General features: G+C 42.4%; 1 protein-coding gene across 4 annotated transcripts in view; it reads right to left on the bottom strand.

Annotated features, from left to right (window-relative positions):
- The window catches only part of ZNF831 (zinc finger protein 831), a 216170-nt gene that overhangs the window by 130593 nt on the left and 66080 nt on the right, over positions 1-19497 (bottom strand). For all 4 annotated transcript variants that reach the window (XM_073607550.1, XM_073607552.1, XM_073607551.1 and 1 more), the window contains one exon: positions 17583-17683. In XM_073607550.1, the coding sequence (XP_073463651.1) occupies positions 17583-17683 (101 nt within the window). The remainder of the gene's footprint in view (positions 1-17582; positions 17684-19497) is intronic.

Raw genomic sequence — 19497 nt, forward strand, 5'->3', positions numbered from 1 at the left:
GAGGACAGTCTCACTGTAAGTTTGATAGCCTGTATATGCTTGTGCTTTTTTCTTTGCAGGCTTTCAAGGAGTCCTCATGCCTCAGCCTCAAACATTATTGTACATATGTAATGATGTTGTTTTAGTACAGTTAGGGCACTCAATCGTTTCCCTACCAATCATTCCATGTTTGGCGGGGAGTGCACTCATATAGTGTACTTGGTAGATGTTCTTTGGAAACGTTTATAAATATCTTTGTACAGCAGATACTTTATATTTTTTCACTTTAAATTATTGTACTTATTGGCCACATATAGGGTATGCACCATGGCCATGTACATATGTTACATTCCCTTTTCCCCTTCTCCAAGTTGGTGGGATACTCCTTGTAAATTTTTTGTACAGGTAATTTTGTAGGGGCGGCTGCCCAAAGCCAGGGAGGACATGGCTTATTTTGGCAGGGGGGGTGGATGTAGCACCCTCCTAGGAAGGTGCTAGAAGAGAGTATATTGTTGGGTCTTTCTGCTTACCAGGAAGGCTATCAGGCAAATTTAGATGCTCTCTGCCTACCAGGGAGCAGGGATCCATTGATAGGGTCTGCTCATGGTGTTCAGGTGCTGCTCATGTTGTCTGAATGTTTCACACTGGTCCAACAGGGGGGCATATTGGACAGTGGGAGGAAACCTGACAAATGAGAGCACGGGCATAGTTACAGCACTGGCCATTGGTAGAGGAATGCCTTAGTGCATGCTGGGTGACTGTATATATGCTAAGGGCACACATGCTCTGGGTCTTCGGTTGGAGAGCGGGTTCCCTGGGGGAGGCGGTGGCTGCGCCTCCTTTGTAAAGGCTGCCATGTGGCTTTAGGTGGTGGGCCTGAGGGCCTGAATCTGAGTAAAGCTGAACCCAGTCTTGTGAGGCCTGTCTTGTGAGGGCCATCCTTTCAGATAGTAGAGTCAGTGGACGGGTGTCAGCGAAAGGAGATGCTATTGAGTGTCCTGAACAGGGGCGGCCTGTCCATTAGGGGCGCCTGGGCGCCGCCTACTCTTTCTACACCCCCCCATGTGCAATGGATAAATTCATGCATAGCATGAATCTATCCATGGCCACCGCAAGGTCTGGTGTCACCCCAACATCACATCCCAATTTCAATACATATATACATGGGGTTTCCCTGGGACTTTGAGTGAGGTGAATGTGGTTAGTCAAACATATCATGGAACTAAAAAAAATTATTTATTACAATTTGCACATATAGAACACAACAGTAGTAAATGCAGGCTGATAAAATATGCATTCAATGTGAACATAGGACAATCCACATACATGGTAAATTGTGTATACTAATATGCAAACATCAGTAGTACCCGACGACGTTTTGCGAGACCGCGCTCGCTCTTCAGGGGTAATGCTGGTCCCTATATATTTATATTTATATCAAACACTGCAGGAAGCTCACCTGCATTCACAGGGTCTTTCTGATATACATATATATTCTTTTACCATCTTTTGCAGTTCATGATCATGGACGAGGTGAGACCTCTAGGGACGCTTGCACTTGTAACTACCAAAGCCATGTTGGTTCTCCGGTTGTCCCCCCGATGGGGTTACCTTTTGCTCTGCCTCCTCAGCTCCCATGCTGGATGTTTGTTGCTGCTCCCGCCGGTGGAATCAGTGACTGATGGCCTGGCCCAGCCCATTGGTGAGTATGGGGTCCCAGAGTCTGACCCCAATGATTACTCACCTCCCTGCCTATTTGATGCAACATACATTCATTCATTTGATCTACTACTTGTATTACAGATATAGCAAAGCATTTACCCCTGAAGAGCGAGCATGGTCTTGCGAAACGTTGTCGGGTACTACTGACGCTTGCACTTTTCTCTTATGTTTGTATATTAGTGTACACAGTTTACCATGTATGTGGATTGTGTTATGTTCACATAGTATGCATATTTTATCGGCCTGCATTTATTACCCTTTGGGTTTTATATGCGCAACAAATTGTAATAAATTTATTACCGCGCCGGCCGGTAATTGAGGCTGCGGCTTTGCGGCCTTCTGCAGTCCTTCTGGAATCTGGCGCCATCTTGTGGTGGCCGCTGGTATTACAACACAACCAGCAATGCTAATGCAATGTTAATCCCCTGCCTGTTTTCACTGCCCGCCCATCTCCTTCCCAAAGTGGAGAAGAGAAGGAAGTGATTGCGGGCGTCATCTGGCGCCTTTTGCCTAATGGCGTGTGGGGATAGCCTTTTTTTTTTCGTAATAGCTTTTGATTTTATTATTATTATTATTTTATTATTTTTTAAGTAAAAACTGGTTATTTATTTTTTTTCTTAATTAAAATTAGTTTATTATCTGTCATCTCCCTGCTTGGCCCCTTTCACACGGGCTGTCTGATCAGGTTCGCCTGTCAGTTTTTCAGGCGGACCTGATCGGACCCTTAGAGCCCTTTCACACCGAGTCGCGGGGGGTGTCGGCGGTAAAGCGGCACTATTTTTAGTGCCGCTTTACTGTCGTTTTAGCGGCGCTATTCAGTTAAAACCGCTAGCGGCCGAAAAGTGGTTAAATACACCCGCAAAACGCTGCCGGAGCGGCGTTTTGACGGCGGTATCGCAGCGCTGCCCCATTGATTTCAATGGGGAGCAGTGGTGGAGGAGCGGTGAGTTCACTGCTCCAAAGAAGCTGGTGGCAGGACTTTTTCTGACGCCCTGCCAGTGCACCGATCCAGTGTGAAAGCCCGAGTGAATAGAGACGCTTTTTTCAGACGCTATACAGGCACTATTTTTAGCGCTGTATCGCCTGAAAAATGCTGGCAGTGTGAAAGGGGTCTTAGCAGGGATATGGCGGTCTTGTGTCCCTGCAAGGCAGGAAATAAAAGCAGTCACATTCCTTAGTTAAAGCACCACATAGTAAACACATGCTACTAGGAACATAGTTAACCCTTTGATTGTCCTTGGTGTTAACCCCTTCCTACCCAGTGTCATTATTACAGTGACAGTGTATATTATTATCACTGATCACTGTATTAGTCACTTGAGATGTCAGTAGCAGTTAGTTCCGACCCAGTGTCAGATTGTATGCTGCACTATCACAGCCCAGCTCTAAGTTGCTGATCGCCGCCATTACTAGTATTAAAAAATAAAATAAAGAAAAACTCCAGTATATATACCATAATCTGTAGACTAACTTTCACACAAACCTAATAATAATATACAATTATTGTGATTTTTTTTAACCAAAGACATTTAGCAGAATGCGTTTTGGCCAACATTTATTGGATATGTTTTATTGCAAAAAGTTAAAATATTGTTTTTTTGCTTTCAACATTTGGGGTCTTTATTGTGCAAAATATAAAAAGCTCTGTCTGTGGGAAATTATATAAATTTCATTTCTGTACAGTGTTGCATGGCGCAATTGTCAGTCAAAGTAGTGCAGTGTCGAATAGCAAAAAATGGCCTAGTCATAAAGGGGGTAAAACCTTCTGGAGGACAAGTGGCTAAAAGTTCTTACGAATCATAAGAAGGTTAATGGGCAAAAGCTGAGAGGCATAACTGTGTGTAAACCTGTGTTGTGCATCTGTAAAGATACACATCATGGCTACATAAGAGAAGGGGTGCTTTGCTTTTAAAGAAAAAATATATGTTAAAAATTAATTTTGGAGACTATGCCATTAAGTAATAATGTGTACAAAAACATCTTTGTTTTGGGAATGCAGAAAAAATGAAACGTGCCGCAAAAGCTGTGACTCCAGAAGATGCCAAGCAACATGACAAATTTCTTTGCGAAGACTTCTTGTTCAGAAAATGCAGTGCAACATGTTACTGCAGAATCAAATGGCACAAGAGAAGAACAACCAGCAGAGAAGTCCCCTTCAACAAGTCACCCTCAAAATGAAGGAAGAAGGAAGTTTAAACAAGATTGGTGCAAGGAACTCACATGGCTTAAATTTGACCATAATACAGGCATAGCCATATGTGAGATTTGTGCCTCCTTCCCTGGCATTGCTGACCACACATCAAAGATTGTGAAAGGGTTTTCAGGACCATTTAAACTGGAGACCTTCAAAAAACATGGAAAGTCACTCCAGCATGACAAATTTATAAAAGCCAAACACGCCCTGTTGGCTCCAGAAGCTACGCCATTGGCTGCATGCGTTAAGAAAATGGACCGAGGGATGTTCAACCACATGAAAGTTCTATTTAATGTGGCCTATTATATTGCAAAAAACAACAAGCCATATACAGACTTTAAAGGTTTGTTAGAGCTGACAGGAAAGCTAGGGGTTGCTGTGAGAGAGGAGTATGCAAATAACAAGAGATGCAAGGAATTCATCTCACATATTGCAACTGTAATCCGGAAAGAACTCATCTGCGAGCTAAAGGAGGCCAAATATGTTAGTTTGATGCTAGATGGATCAACTGACAAAGGAGGAGTAGAAGAATTAATATTGTATGTCAGATACATCAAGAACAATAGGATCAAAGAAGTATTTCTATTAGTCCTACCTCTTGAAATGGCAACTGCAGATGGGTACTTAGAAACCATCACTAAAGAGCTGAAGACACATGGTCTTTTAGACTGGCTTTTTTCAAACCAGCTGATTGGAATTGGTACAGATGGTGCTGCAAGCATGATTGGAGCTGAAAATGGACTGGTACAGAGAGTACGTCAAACTCTCAGCCATGTAATTGGCATTCACTGTGTTGCGCACAGATTACATTTAAGTGTATTAAGCTCTGTGAAAGAGAGAAAATGCATTGATGACCTTGACTCTGTTTTAAAGAAGCTGTACCAATTTTACCAGCATTCACCCAAGAGAATGCGACAGCTAAAGCAGGTAGCTGAAAGTTTTCATGAAAAAATCCAGAAATTTCAGTACTTGCATATGTCAAGCAAAGTCAGTGCTCTCTCTGCACTTGTCAAAGATTGGAAATGTGTGACAGTCCACCTTGAAAGGGTTGCTGCAGAAAAAGACAGTGCTTCTACAGTTGCACATGGTTTGTTGAAAAAACTAACTGATTTTAAATTTGTTCACATGGTCCATTTTCTGCTTGACTATCTAGAAATTATTAAGAACCTCTCCCTTTTATTTCAAAGGGAAGAGCTTTTCTTAAGCACAATTGAGTTGCATGTGAAAAAACACAATTTCTTCTTTAAAATCACTCAAAGATGTGCCAAAACAGTATGAGGAGAGATTTCTAACTGGAACATCACTCAAAGGACAGTATCAAGATGTACAGTTGCATGGACTCAGCAATACTGCAACTTCTTTGATCCAAAATGAAAAGGGCAAATTGATTCAGTATGGTGTAAAATATCTAGAAGAGCGATTTCTCATTTAAAGGAATATTGAAGGTTCTACTGCAGTGTTTGATACCTTTGCCTGGCCATCGGGAAAAGCACTACAGGACTATGGTGTTGATGACATTACAACATTGGCTCAGCATTTCCAGAAACAACTCTCAATGCCTGAAATGCATGATAAATGCATGCATGCAATCCACAATGAGTGGTATGAATTTAAAGTTCTTGGAAAAGGAAAGAAACTGTGTGAACTTCTGGATTTGGCACTCTTGAACACAGACAGATTTCCAGTTTTGGGAAACTTGTCTATAGTGTCTGTTTTGCCTGTCTCAACCGCATTTTGTGAAAGAGGATTCAGCTTGATGAACTTTGTAAAAAATAAGTTCAGATCAGCAAGAAAGTTTAGGTGATTTGTTGATGACCAACATGAATGGACCATCAGTGAAGGATTTTGATCCTGCAAAGGCTGTTGACCATTGGTACTTCAATTGCAAAAGTACAAGGCATATTCATGGCCACAAAAAGCCAAGTGAAAAAAAATGACATTGTATTAAACACTCGGTGTCACATCAGAATATATTCATTACCTACACAAGTTAAATGCCTATATATAATGTTTGGTTCTAGTCGTCTTTCTGTGTAAATTTAAGATTTAATTTTCAATTTTGATTTGATTTTAATTTTGGTTAATTTTCATATTATAAATAAAGCTTTGTCGGTCGTTAAAAAAAACCTGGCTCCTAACTTTTTTAGCTGGCTCCTAGATTCCAAGCAAATTTGTCAAGTCCCGCCTTAAGAGCTTGGATTTAGGTAAAAAAGAGAAGAGGACAGTGTCCACACTGGGTTAGTACTTCCTTCATGCTATCTATACTTACAGTAATCACAGAGAAGGGAGAAAGCAGAGGCAGAAGTTAAGGTAATAAAAGACCAGCTAGCAGTTGCTTCAGAGTGTGTTTGTTCAACTGCTAGTCAGGCTGATGATTTGCAAGAGTGGTGTGCAGCCCTCATGACCAAATCAATTAATGACTTAGGGAAAAGGAAGGGGCGTAAACCTGTTAGTAAAGCCAGGGTATGCACACAATTGTCACATTCCAAAACTGGGATTGTGAGGATGTGCTCTCCTCAAATGATATTGAGGATGAGGAGATAGTTTGATGTTTCTGATGATGATTATCTAATGGGAAAGAAAAAGTGTGCCAGAGCTCCTATTACTAAGCATAGGAAAAGGCAACATGATAGAGAGGATATTGCAGATGGGGAATTTGCATTATCACAACCCCAGAGATGTGGAATTTGAAGAAGTGCAGGAGTTTACACAAACACGAGCTGGCAAAATAATATAAATAAAGGTCCGGGGAGCCCCTATTGAGTTGGCTCCTATGCTTGTGGGATGTAGGGGTGGACAGTGTTGTTTTGTCAGGTAAGGTAGCAGTGGCTATGGGAGTGTTAACCTATGATCCACAATTGCATCAGGCAATGCGAAAAGCCCGAGAATTTAGTGTGAATTTTTTACTGTTAGACCTCGTGAGAGATGGAACAGTCCAAGTATGTGCTAGTCCTACCGACCTGGAAAATACCTACTCCTGGAGATCAATAGGAGAGGGTATTTCCAGGTTACGTGAGATGGGTTGTATAACCGGATGATTAAATATGTTTCCAGAATGGATGGGTCCAGATATGGAGCCCTTTACATTTGCTCTGTGCTCTAAGCTAATGAAGTCTGCGTCATTTAATCTCAGGGCTCCTTTATTGTCCTTGCTGGGAGGCCTGGGATTAAACAGCAAGATTCATGAAGCCACTATCCTCTTAAGCCAGTTGGGGGAGCTAGAGGAGACTAAAACAAAACCTGTCAGGGCAGTAGATAAGGTCAAGGCCAGACAGGAAGAATACAAGCAGAAAAGAACAGAGAAGAAAGGGAATGGGGGAGAGAAGACAGGAGGTGAAGAGAAAATCAGGCTAGTAATGTCTAGGAAACAAATGTGGGTGGGCCTGGGATTTCTACGGCAGAAATGCTGAAGAGGTGGAAACATTTAGTGGGGAAAACTGCCAGGGTTAGAAGCACTACTCCTAGTGAAAATAACATCAGCCTAGACTTAGAGAAAATAGAACAGATCCCTCCTGTTAGCCCCAAACCAATTCCCAAAACTGAACATGAACCCAAACCCAAATCCCTTTATCCTGGGGAGGAGTTAGAGAGGTTCAAAAAGGGGATTGGGAGGTTCCTTGTCCTTTATGAAGGGAAGGTGGGTCTTCTGTAATAGCAGTGAGGGCATTGACAGCAGAATACTGACGCCCGTATGCACCTGTCACTGTATGGTGAGAGAAGTCGTCTTCTCCTACACATCTGATGGCTTTAGTTGATACTAGAGCTGAAGTTACACTTTTGCAAGGAAATCCTTCCCATCACAAAGGAGAATTGATTCATGTGAAAGGTTTGGGAGGGCAAACCACACCAGCAGTTAGAACACGGGTGAAATTGGCTATTGGCAAGGGACCAGAATTTTGGACAAATGTTTTGGTATCAGAGTTACCCAAAATATTCTTGGGATGGATGTACTTCAAGGTCAGTCTATTCAGACTGAACAGGGTACATTCACATTTGGGTATCCTTATAAAGCGTATCTGGTTAGAGAGGTGAAGGCTGTGGTTGGAGGTCAGGCAAAATGGACCCCTGCCGACATTCCTCCACCAGACAAGCCAGTCTGTCTCAAGCAGTACAGACTTCCTGGTGGCCACATAAAAATTGGGGAGACTATTCAAGAACTGTTGAGAATAGGGCTCCTTAGACCTGCTGTAAGTCCTTTCTCGTCTCCGGTGTGTTCCCAGTAAAGAAACCTGATGGGACATATAGAATGACTGTGGATTGAGCATGTGTAAACTACACTGGAAATATCAAGACTGAATGGGGGAGGGTTTGCACTTTATCTCAATATCTCTGATCTGAGTTTCAACAATTATTAAACTGAAGTGGGGAAGAGGTGGGAGAAAACTTTCTCCTCAGGAAAGGGGAGGGGACAGGCCACCTCTTCTACCTAAAGATACTGCTGAGGATTGAAGTGTCTGAGGTTCTCTCTCTGTTTGATGTCCACTGTTTTGAGATTGTCTAAAAAATAAATTTAAAAAAAAAAAGCGTAAATACTGTTAGAGGGTAGGAATGAGATTTTAGAATGTTTATCAACAGAATACTAAGGAGGATAAAGTAGAATGAAGCACTCTGAATGTACTGATATAGATGTATTCCACCTACCTGATGTTCGTGCTGTAACATTTTGCTATGCTAAATAAAAACTTTTTTGAAAAAAAAAAAGAATGACTGTGGATTACAGAGGTCTAAACAAAGTGGCACCTCCATTGAAATCAGCTGTGCCTGATTTAATCTCAATCATTGAGAAAAATGCTAAAGAGTCAGGAGAATATTATGCTGTCATAGACATTAATGATTTATTTTCTATTTTGATAGACCCAGAGTGTCAGAATTAGTTTGCCTTTGTGTGGGCTGGCTTTCACTTTCACCACGGTTTCACCATGCTTTCTGAAGACTATGTTCATTCTCCCATGATCTGTCATGGACTCATTGCCCAAGATGTAACTGAAGCACTGCACCTGCTGATACAGCACATGGAGAACAGAGGGCGGGCTATCAACAGAGACAAAGTGCAAGGACCTGCCACAGAGGTGAAATTCCTAGGAATGATGTGAACTGGGCAAAAGAGGAAAATTCCAGAGACAGTTGTGCAATATATCCAGGCACTGTCACCCCCTACCACCAAAAAAGAGGCACAGAAGTTCATTGGACTTGTGGGATTCTGAAGATTGTTCATCCTACATGTTGTAACTGATATTTCAAATAGAAATGTTGAGAAATAGTGATATATAGCGCCACTATTTCTATGAAATATCAGTTACATATTATTGTACACAAGTTGGCAGCTTCAGGTGATTTTTGCACAGGAGCGCAGTGGTGGATTTTCAAGTCTTGTTGCGCGGTACTTGAACACCAACTTTTCAGCATCCCACATCTTGGACTGATTCTGAGGCCTATATACAATGTTACCAGGAAAAAGACTGAATTCTCATGGGGTTCAGAGCAGCGGACCGCATTCCTTGCTGCTAAAGAAGCCATTTTGCAGCCTCAGGGATTGGGACCTGTGAGACAAGGAGTACCATTTCAGCTTCATGTAGTGGAGAAGGATGGTACCATATCTTGGAGTCTGTGGCAGCCAAATGAAAAGAAAGGACTGAGAGCAATGCCCATTGGTTTTTGGTTTAAGCAACTTACAGGGGCACAGAAGAGATGCATGCCCCTAGAGAAGTACCTGTTTGGGGCCTACACAGCACTTCAATGGTATAGACCATTGCAGGAAAGGACACAGTCACCATACATACTGCATTGGACTGACCAATAACAGATTGACCACTAGGGCAGATGTAGCGCAGAACCAGACACTGATGAAATGGAAGTGGTACCTTCAAGAAAGAGGGGGTATTGCAGCTGGGGGTGCCAGAGACATTTCAAAACAGTTGGCAGTGTTTGTGTCTTTTACCAGCACCCAGCCAGAAAAAGAAATTCCTGTGCTGCAATCATCCCCCATTCAAGAGGCTCCACCCTTTGAGTCTCTGTCAGAAGACATGAAGGAGTCAGCATGGTTCACTGATGGTTCAGCCATAGTGGCCTTGTCTGGGAGTAAATGGACAGCAGCAGCCTACAACCTAAGTACAGACACAGTTTTGCAGGAGGCCGGAATCGGAGGGTCCAGTCAGTATGCAGAGTTGAAAGCTGTAGTGATGACTCTTCAGGAGGATCCTTCTTCCCATGTCACTATCTACACTGACAGCTGGGCGGTCTTTAAAGGACTGACAACTTGGATGCCCACGTGGAAGTCCAATGAATGGATAATTCATGAAAAGGTGGTGTGGGGAGGCAAGGAAGTCTGGGACTATATCTGGAAGGGATCTTACTCCCGCACCATAAAAGTGGGGCATGTTGACGCACATGTGCCCTTGGTCCCAGACTTTGAGAACTATACCACAGTTGCCGATGAAATTGCCAAAGTGAATGCAGTTGTACCAATTGATCCTGTCCTAATGAACTTGGCCAACTGGGCCCACAAGCAATCTGGACATTTGGTGCAGAAAACAACATATGAATGGGCACAGCAGAGAGGATTGCCTATATCCATGGACATGATAAAGACTGTAATAGGGAACTGTACAGTGTGTGGAGAACTGTGACAATGGCCATTGCAAAGGTACTCCACTGGGTTGATTAGGAGGGGAGAGAGGCCTGCAGAGATCTGGCAGATTGACTTCATCGGTCCCCTGCCCCAGGGAAACAATGGACTGAGATATTGTTGTGCTGCAGTGGACACCTATTCAGGACTTTTGCTTGTTCATCCTTGCAAACATGCAGATCAAGCCACAACGCCACATCTGCTCCATAAACTTGTCGTTGCTTATGGTGGTCCCAAACAAGTCCAAAGTGATAATGGCTCACACTTTACTGGATCAACAGTACAGCAATGGGCCAAAGATTCTGGAGTGTACTGGTTGTGCCACATCCCATACCATCCACAGGCAGCTGGTTTGCTTGAAAGATACAGCAGCTATTGAAGGACCAGATACACAAGCTTACACCCACACATACACTAAGGGGGTGGGTGTCATGGCTGGGTTCATCCCTTCCTTCTCTGAGCTGGCCGCTCAGTTGTCGGCTAATTGCCAGCTCCCATCTCTCTCCACAGTTACCCAGCTGTTGATGATCCTGCTCGTCAGTCCTGCCTACTTAAGCCGTCCAGTCCAGAGGAGCTCTGCCTTCGCCTTGGTCACATCACAAGAAACTATCTCCTGCATTCCTGTTTAAAGACTGGCTTTGCTGACATCCCTTCTGGCTCCAGATCCTGCTTGCTGTTCCACTACCTTGATCCCTGACTTCTGCTTGGCTGACTATCCGTTCTGGTTACTGAACTTTGGCTATGTTTTGACTACGTTTGTTCTTTTTACTTTTATTATTAAACAAGTGTGATTTAACTGTACTTCTGTCTCGGTCTGATTTCATGGTTTCTGACAGTGGGATCCGGTCCTCACACAGGCAGTCATGTTGTTAAATTCTAGGCCAATAGCCAAAAGCACACCATATGAGAGGATGGTAGGGGCTGGAGCACAGATTACACAGCTGGAGTGCAGAGTTCAGTATTTATGTAAGGTTGCTGAAAGAACAGGGCTTAATAGATACCATGTTACTGCTTCCTATGACATAGAAACCAAGAGTGACGTATCTGAAACTGAAGATTATCTAGGAATGAGAGGGAATCTGGCAGGAAGGTTTGAACTTATATTTGCATTGGCAGATGAGCTTCAAGACAGTGGATGGGACTCTGACTGGTTAGTGGATACTTCTCAGAAAGAGTGGAAAGTGAGGCTACATAACATCAAACCTTCCAAAATAAACAGCAGTGATCTTCTGGGAAATATCAGTATATTTTTTCTCCTCCCTATTAATGTTCTTTGGGAGGGTCAGAAGTGGATACAGGCAGGTGGTAAAGTGTTGGTCAGATATCCAGGCAAGAAGCCAGTTAGAGGAGAGATTGTAGCTGAAGGACCGGGATCTATTTTTAGAAGGAACAGATAATCCGCTCTGTTTTCCACTCCACAGGCTGTCTCCGACTTGATCCATAGGTAGACCAGAGTAAAGTGGTTACATGATGGACAGAATGATGGAAGACCGCAAGAGCTGTGGAGAGCAAGGCCGGAATGTGTTGCGTGTTATAATAAAAAAAATCATAGTTTATATCAGACTGAAACAGCATTCAGACACAGAACTTTTCAAACAAATGCTGTTGGATACAATGGGAATGTAGATACCATTGTTGTATTCGATTTACTGTTTGAATAGGCTATTGTCTCTATAGCTAAGGTAAACGGGTAAGAGAGGGTCAGTCAAACTGAAAGAATGACTGTTAGTCGGTTGTAATGCGAAACAACCTTAGCTATATAAAGGTTGCCAGGCATAAGCTGGAGGGACTTCTTCAAGCATTAGAACCAAGGACAGTCTGTAAGACCAGAAGACTTGCATCATGCCTTAAGACCAAAATAAGGACAATCTGTAATCAGCCAAGAAGAAGGTACCTGATCTCCTAAAGAAGAAGCCTGAGTCCTAGTTGTCAACGGAGATCACGAGCACACAGTAACTTTTTTTAAGTGTATTTCTACTGTTGCAGACCCTCGTTTCTGCTTATTTGCTAGGCATCTTGCTATAGATATCTGTCAGTTTTGATTTGTATTCCCAATATTGTAATAGTTTTGTATGTACAGCATTTCTGTTCAGTAAAAGCACATTTACACACTACACAGGTCTCAGTTTCCTTGTTTATACCACAAAGTAACCTTGCTAGATAGACGCAAGCTTAACACACTAAACACGGTAACTGATGTATGTTGCATTAGGAGAGATGTGCTGAGCCTGCGCCCACTCCACCAATCCAGCGTACCTATGCTACCTCACTCCCAGTAACAGAATCGGGTCTCGCCGAGCACATAGCGCGGACCTCATGTGAGCCCACTAACTCCTTACTTCCCGTACCTCGTGACCAGGCCATAGATCTCCATAACGTGGGTTCGGAACAAGTTGCTATTGGAAACCAACTGCTCAAGAAGAAGCCAGATTACCGACCCCCTCACTACCAGAGGACTCATTACCTTACCAGGTATCATGCCTAACAGGTTGCTTGTAGCGTGCTCTTCTACTTGGTTGCCTATAGCAACTTCACTCTTCCTCCTTGTCTTGCTGAGTTGGTCTTTTGTAGGATTGTTATTTCATACCCCTCTGTGCTTTACAGTTCTTTTTATATGCCAGGACCCACATTCACCCCTTTGAGTTACTTCAGACTAGGCTAATAACAGTTAATGTAACTTTTACTGAAGAAATGTGGCAGAACAGTTCAATATCAACATTGTCTTTCCTTTAAACCTAACTATAGTAGGGTAGTTGTCCAGGCATACCTCAGTGAGGTGAGAGTCTATTATGGCATTGTCCATGCCTGGATGTCTTCCGAAAACCCTAGTGCCTTTAGCAGCACCAAACTATTCCACTCACAGGTAATACTGGAACCCACTGAAACCCTTGGACCTTAGTCCCACTTTTTATAGCACAGGTGGGCTGGCTATGGCCAAAAGCCCAGGAACAGAGCCTGCGGGATTTAACCCTTTCCCCCAGCCTGGGTCAGCCACTGATTTACTATAGCTAAACACAATTCTGCCTCCAAGCATATAGAGGTCTACACCTGCTTCAAAGAAACAACTAGAAAAAGTAAGAATTTTTTTAAATTATTTTTAGGTAAGCTGTGTGAATGAGAGCAAATAACAAACATGTAGTGTTTTTTTTCCAATTTAATTGCAAAAGTGGAAATACACTTTAAGATTATTGAAGATGACAAGGGGCACTCTATGTATCTGCATTAAAAGAGACTTCTACATAGGGAAAATATTCTTTACAGTAAGAGCTGTGAAAATGTGAAACAACGTCCATGAAAACTAATTCTACCTGAATCATTAGATTGATTTAAAAAAAATGGATGTGATTTTAATATGTACAGTTGCAATAAAAAGTATGTGAACCCTTTTGGAATGATATGGATTTCTGCACAAATGGGTCATAAAATGGGAGCTGATCTTCATCTAAGTCACAACAATAGACAATCACAGTCTGCTTAAACTAATAACACACAAAGAATTAAATATTACCATGTTTTTATTGAACACACCATGTAAACATTCACAGTGCAGGTGGAAAAAATATGTGAACCCCTAGACTAATGAGATCTCCAAGAGCTAATTAGAGTGAGGTGTCAGCCAACTCGAGTCCAATCAATGAGATGAGATTGGAGGTGTTGGTTACAGCTGCCCTGTCCTATAAAAAACACACACCAGTTCTGAGTTTGCTTTTTACAAGAAGTATTGCCTGATGTGAATGATGCCTCGCAGCAAAAGAGCTCTCAGAAGACCTACGATCAAGAATTGTTGACTTGCATAAAGCTGGAAAGGGTTATAAAAGTATCTCCAAAAGCCTTACTGTTCATCAGTCCACGGTAAGACAAATTGTCTATAAATGGAGAAAGTTCAGCACTGCTGCTACTCTCCCTAGGAGTGGGCGTCCTGTAAACTGCAAGAGCACAGCGCAGACTGCTCAATGAGGTGAAGAAGAATCCTAGAGTGTCAGCTAAAGACTTACAAAAGTCTCTGGCATATGCTAACATCCCTGTTAACGAATCTACGATACGTAAAAAAACACTAAGGAAGAATGGATTTCATGGGAGGATACCACAGAGGAAGCCACTGCTGTCCAAAAAAAACATTGCTGCACGTTTACAGTTTGCACAAGAGCACCTGGATGTTCCACAGCAGTACTGGCAAAATATTCTGTGGACAGATGAAACCAAAGTTGAGTTGTTTGGAAAAAACACACAACACTATGTGTGGAGAAAAAGAGGCACAGCACACCAACATCAAAACCTCATCCCAACTGTGAAGTATGGTGGTGGGGGCATCATGGTTTGGGGCTGCTTTGCTGCGTCAGGGCCTGGATGGATTGCTATCGTCGAAGGAGAAATGAATTCCCAAGTTTATGAAGACATTTTGCAGGAGAACTTAAGGCCATCTGTCCACCAGCTGAAGCTCAACAGAAGATGGGTGTTGCAACAGGACAACAATCCAAAGCATAGAAGTAAATCAAAAACAGAATGGCTTAAACAGAAGAAAATATGCCTTCTGGAGTGGCCCAGTCAGAGTCCTCAACCCGGACCTCAACCCGATTGAGATGCTGTGGCATGACCTCAAGAAAGCGATTCACACCAGACATCCCAAGAATATTGCTGAACTGAAACAGTTCTGTAAAGAGGAATGGTCAAGAATTACTCCTGACCATTGTGCACGTCTGATCTGCAACTACAGGAAAAATTTGGTTGAAGTTATTGCTGTCAAAGGAGGTTCAACCAGTTATTAAATCCAAGGGTTCACATGCTTTTTCCACCTGCACTGTGAATGTTTACATGGTGTGTTCAATAAAAACATGGTAACATTTAATTCTTTGGGTGTTATTAGTTTAAGCAGACTGTTATTGTCTATTGTTGTGACTTAGATGAAGATCAGATCACATTTTATGTGCAGAAATCCATATAATTCCAAAAGGGTTCACATACTTTTTATTGCAACTGTATATCAACAACCTCTGTCTGGTTTTCACTGCTACCCAGAGATTTGTTAGAGAGATTTACCTTTATTATTATTACTTGTACATATTAAGATAGTTTGTGCAATTAAAGTGTATGTCAAGCTAAAAAGCTTTTTTTTTTTTGCTTTGGATAAAGTGGGAAGGGGGTTAAAACCCATGTCTTTTACTGCTATCTTGGTTCCATTAGAGAGAGTTCCCTGGATGGAAAATTGTTAACCATAGAATGACTGCATCCAATCAGATGCAGTCAATGTTTGGATATTCAAAAGCCGCAGGTACTGCTGGTTGCTAAATACAATAGCTGGCAGAGAAGATTCCGTCATCTACCTTGGTTTAGCAAACATGGAGGAATCTGTTGCATTTCTTTTGTTCACATTATTAATAATATTATACAGGATGTATATAGTTCCAACTACAATTACAATACAGTTCAATACAGAAGACTAGGAGTGCCCTACTCATGGAGCTTACAATCTAAAGGGAGATGGAGGTGCTACAAAATGTAATAGCTGCAGGGGAGGAGGTGGCCAAAGTATATACAGTTTTTAGGCAGAGGTGGGGTAGGCTTCCCTGAATAAATTAGTTTTAAAGAATCGACTAAAGGTGGACAGGGTATGAGCTAACCATAGATACTGGGGTAGGGATCTCCAGAGGATGGGAGAGGATCTGGAGAAATCCTGAAGGTGAACATGGGAGGAGATGGTGAGGGAGCTAGAGAGCAAGATGTCTTGGGAGGAGCTGAGTGGATGATTTGGGCAATATCTCAAGATAAGGCTGGTGATGTAGCTGTGGGCAGTGTTATGGATGGCTTTGTATGTTGTGGATAGGGTTTTGAATTTTATACACTGGGCTAGTGGAAGCCAGTGAAGGGAATGGCAGAGAGGAGCAACTGCAATGGATCGGTTATTAAGGTGTATAAGTCTAGCAGCAGCATTCATGATAGACTGAAGGGAGGACAGCCTATTTAGAGGTAGGCCAGCAAGAAAGGATCTGCAGTAGTCATATCGGAACATAACCAGGGAGTGAATAAGTTTTTGTGTACTTAAGAAGATGTGAATTCAGGAAATGTTACCGAGGTTAAGGTGGCAAGATTTAGCCAGTGATTGGATGTGGGGCTCGAAGGAGAGGTCATAGATCAGGATTACACCTAGCAGCCTGGCGTGTGTGGAGGGACCAATAATTGTGCTATTGATCTCAATGGTAAAATCACGTGGGGGTGATCAGGGAGGAGGAAATATTACAAGCTCAGCTTTAGACAGATTAAGTTTGAGGAAATGATGTGACATCCCTATTAATACTGTATGTTGCTCAGTAAATTTGTGATACACGAGGAGATTGAGGGAATGAGCTGGAGAGTGGAGAGGTAGATCTTGTGTGCTTGGCGTAGAGGTGGTATTGAAAAACATGGGAGGTTATGAGGTGGCCCAGGTAAGAGGTGTAGCGAGAGTGAAGGAGAGGCCCAATTATTATCTTCTTGGCTAGCATAGAAATTTAAAAATGGATCTTTGTGATATGATTTCAGTGACAGTAAGTTTTTCTATTAACCCAGAATGTACTGCTTGGGATAGTCAAAATTTTAAATCATAAATTCAGTTTCACATTGTATGTCAGTTATTTCTAGCCTACTCTTAATAATCCTGACACATTCACTTCCTGGAAACCTGTGATGATTCTGGAGATTCATGGATACAGGACAATGTGCAGACACACAGCATGCCTGTATTGGATAGTTTATTCAGCCATCACACCCCCAACGGATCACAGTCTTCCCCTTGAACACACCCCTGATCAAGCACAGCCTGCATTTTGCCTTGGGCTTAACAGGCTAGAGAATACAGGCACACTGTATGTCTGTACAGTGTCCTGTAACCCTGCCCCACTATCAGAGAGTTGCATTGTCACAATAAACCTTGTAAATAGGTTAAGAAACTAAGCAAAAGCAGATATGGTGCCTGCATAGTTAAAACTGTATAAGAAAGGGTCTATTACATGGTATGTTCCCAACTACTTTAAGTACTGGTTATAAGTTAAAGGGCCAAAAATGTATTTGAGCAGCTAGGAATGTTACCTCTTCATGTGCCTTGATTTTGTACGCGCTCCCATCCTGCTTGATCTTTTGGCTGATTGTTGGAACTTGTTTGCACCCAATTTTATTCCTTCGGAACAGTCCTGTAAGGATGAATAATGTGATATATAAGATACTGAGTTGATTTTTATTATCACTGCTTCTGGTTCTGATGTTTATGTCCTATCCAGTATCAATAAAGCTGAATTATAGGCAAATGTCTAAATACATAGATAAAATATATATAAAGTAACTTCCCAAAGAGTTTGCATTCCTGTACATTAAGTGCTAAGACTTACACAGCTCTGTCACAGCGCAGCCAGGAAAATGACATAATTTTCTGTTATAGCTTAGGAGTAGAATGGTGCCATCTTCCTGCCCCCAGCCTGAACAAGCAACTGCCAGACTGGTAAGGTCATCCCTCTGCTCACTCTGCTTTCTCCACCTGCCAGCTTGTTCCATGACAGCACATGCATGTAGCACACCTAAACAGGCTACTAGTGCTGCCCCTTTCTCTCCCAGTCTGGGTGTTGCTGGACAGGGGTTTGCAAGAGGCAGGTAATGAGCCAAATGCAGTTACATTTAAAACAATACATGTTAATGATTTATTTTTTATTACACAGCAGCATTCATTTGCATCTTTTATATCTACGAGCATTAAGATTTGTCCCTATACACCTTCACTCCATATACAGTATGTATGTTACCATGGCAGCTGTAGGGAGGTGAGGCTGTAGAGGTGTACGGTAATATACTGTATGTTGCACGGGAAATAGACATGCTGCCTATGGCCTCAGTACAGAGTTTTTATTGTCACAGTAAGGTAATGAGATGTTGAACATTATTTGAGTGTGTCCAACCTAATTCTGCAAGCCCCTATTTTTGTTCTACCACGATAGTAAATTAAATACTTTGAGTAAACCTGACATAAAACAAAGCCAAAAATGCATAGGCAGATCTCACTTTCAATGAAATCCATATGTCAAAGCCATCAAGTGGTCTAGAGAGGCGTCAGAAGTTATGTGCACAGCTCGGCTTTTCCTGTAATAGTCTAGATTAGCACCGTCTCAGAAGCCTCCCTAGTTGTACTTTAATGTGAAGGAAATCTAACTGATCAATGGGGTGGACTGGAAAGGGACAGAGCCAAGAGTTATATTTAATTTTAACTTTCCAGAGCGATTGATCATTTTAACATGTACAGTAGTTTTACTGAAGGTAATAACTGCTTATGTAATGTATATGGTGGTTACCTTACTATTGCGGAAAAATGGCAGGTAGGTGGACTCAAATTTCTTGAGTGCCTTTATAAACAGTTGTCAGAGCCTGGATTTGAACCCAGAATCTCTGCTGTGTTAGGCAGCGTCTCCTCTTGCTTAGCCACCTGGAATGCTGGATAGGACCCTGGACAATTCCTTGATTTAAGCCATGTCTCTGCACTTCCTATTTGCCAGATTACTGTGTTCTCTCCAGCTGATATCTTGTTTTTATCTTTCCTGCTGCCGTCCGTATCTTTACTACCACTTGTTACTGACCCTTGGCTTGTTTCTCGACTACGCTTCAGCTTGATCCCTACCTACGACCACTTGTTACTGACCTTTGGCTTGTTTACTGACTATGCTTTTGTTTGATCCTTACTTGCTATATCTGCTATCGGACCCCAGCTTGCTCTCCTCCTGGTGGGGACAATCCTGAGGACCGTGACCTGGTACTAACACGCATCAGGAGCTCTTGTCAACATCAGTTAGTACTTAGACTCTGCACCTCAGGTGAACCTGCATTATTTGCCAGGGTGACCTGCTTGTATATCAATCATGCTGGTCGGTGGGAGTCCCTCTATGGCTATAGCTACTGGTCTCCGAGCCAGACTCCTGCCTGTGACATCAGTGCTGTAAAAAACACATACAGATGACAGGCAAAC

The sequence above is a fragment of the Aquarana catesbeiana genome, linkage group LG12 (genome assembly GCF_042186555.1).
Source record: "Aquarana catesbeiana isolate 2022-GZ linkage group LG12, ASM4218655v1, whole genome shotgun sequence".
NCBI lineage: Eukaryota > Metazoa > Chordata > Amphibia > Anura > Ranidae > Aquarana > Aquarana catesbeiana.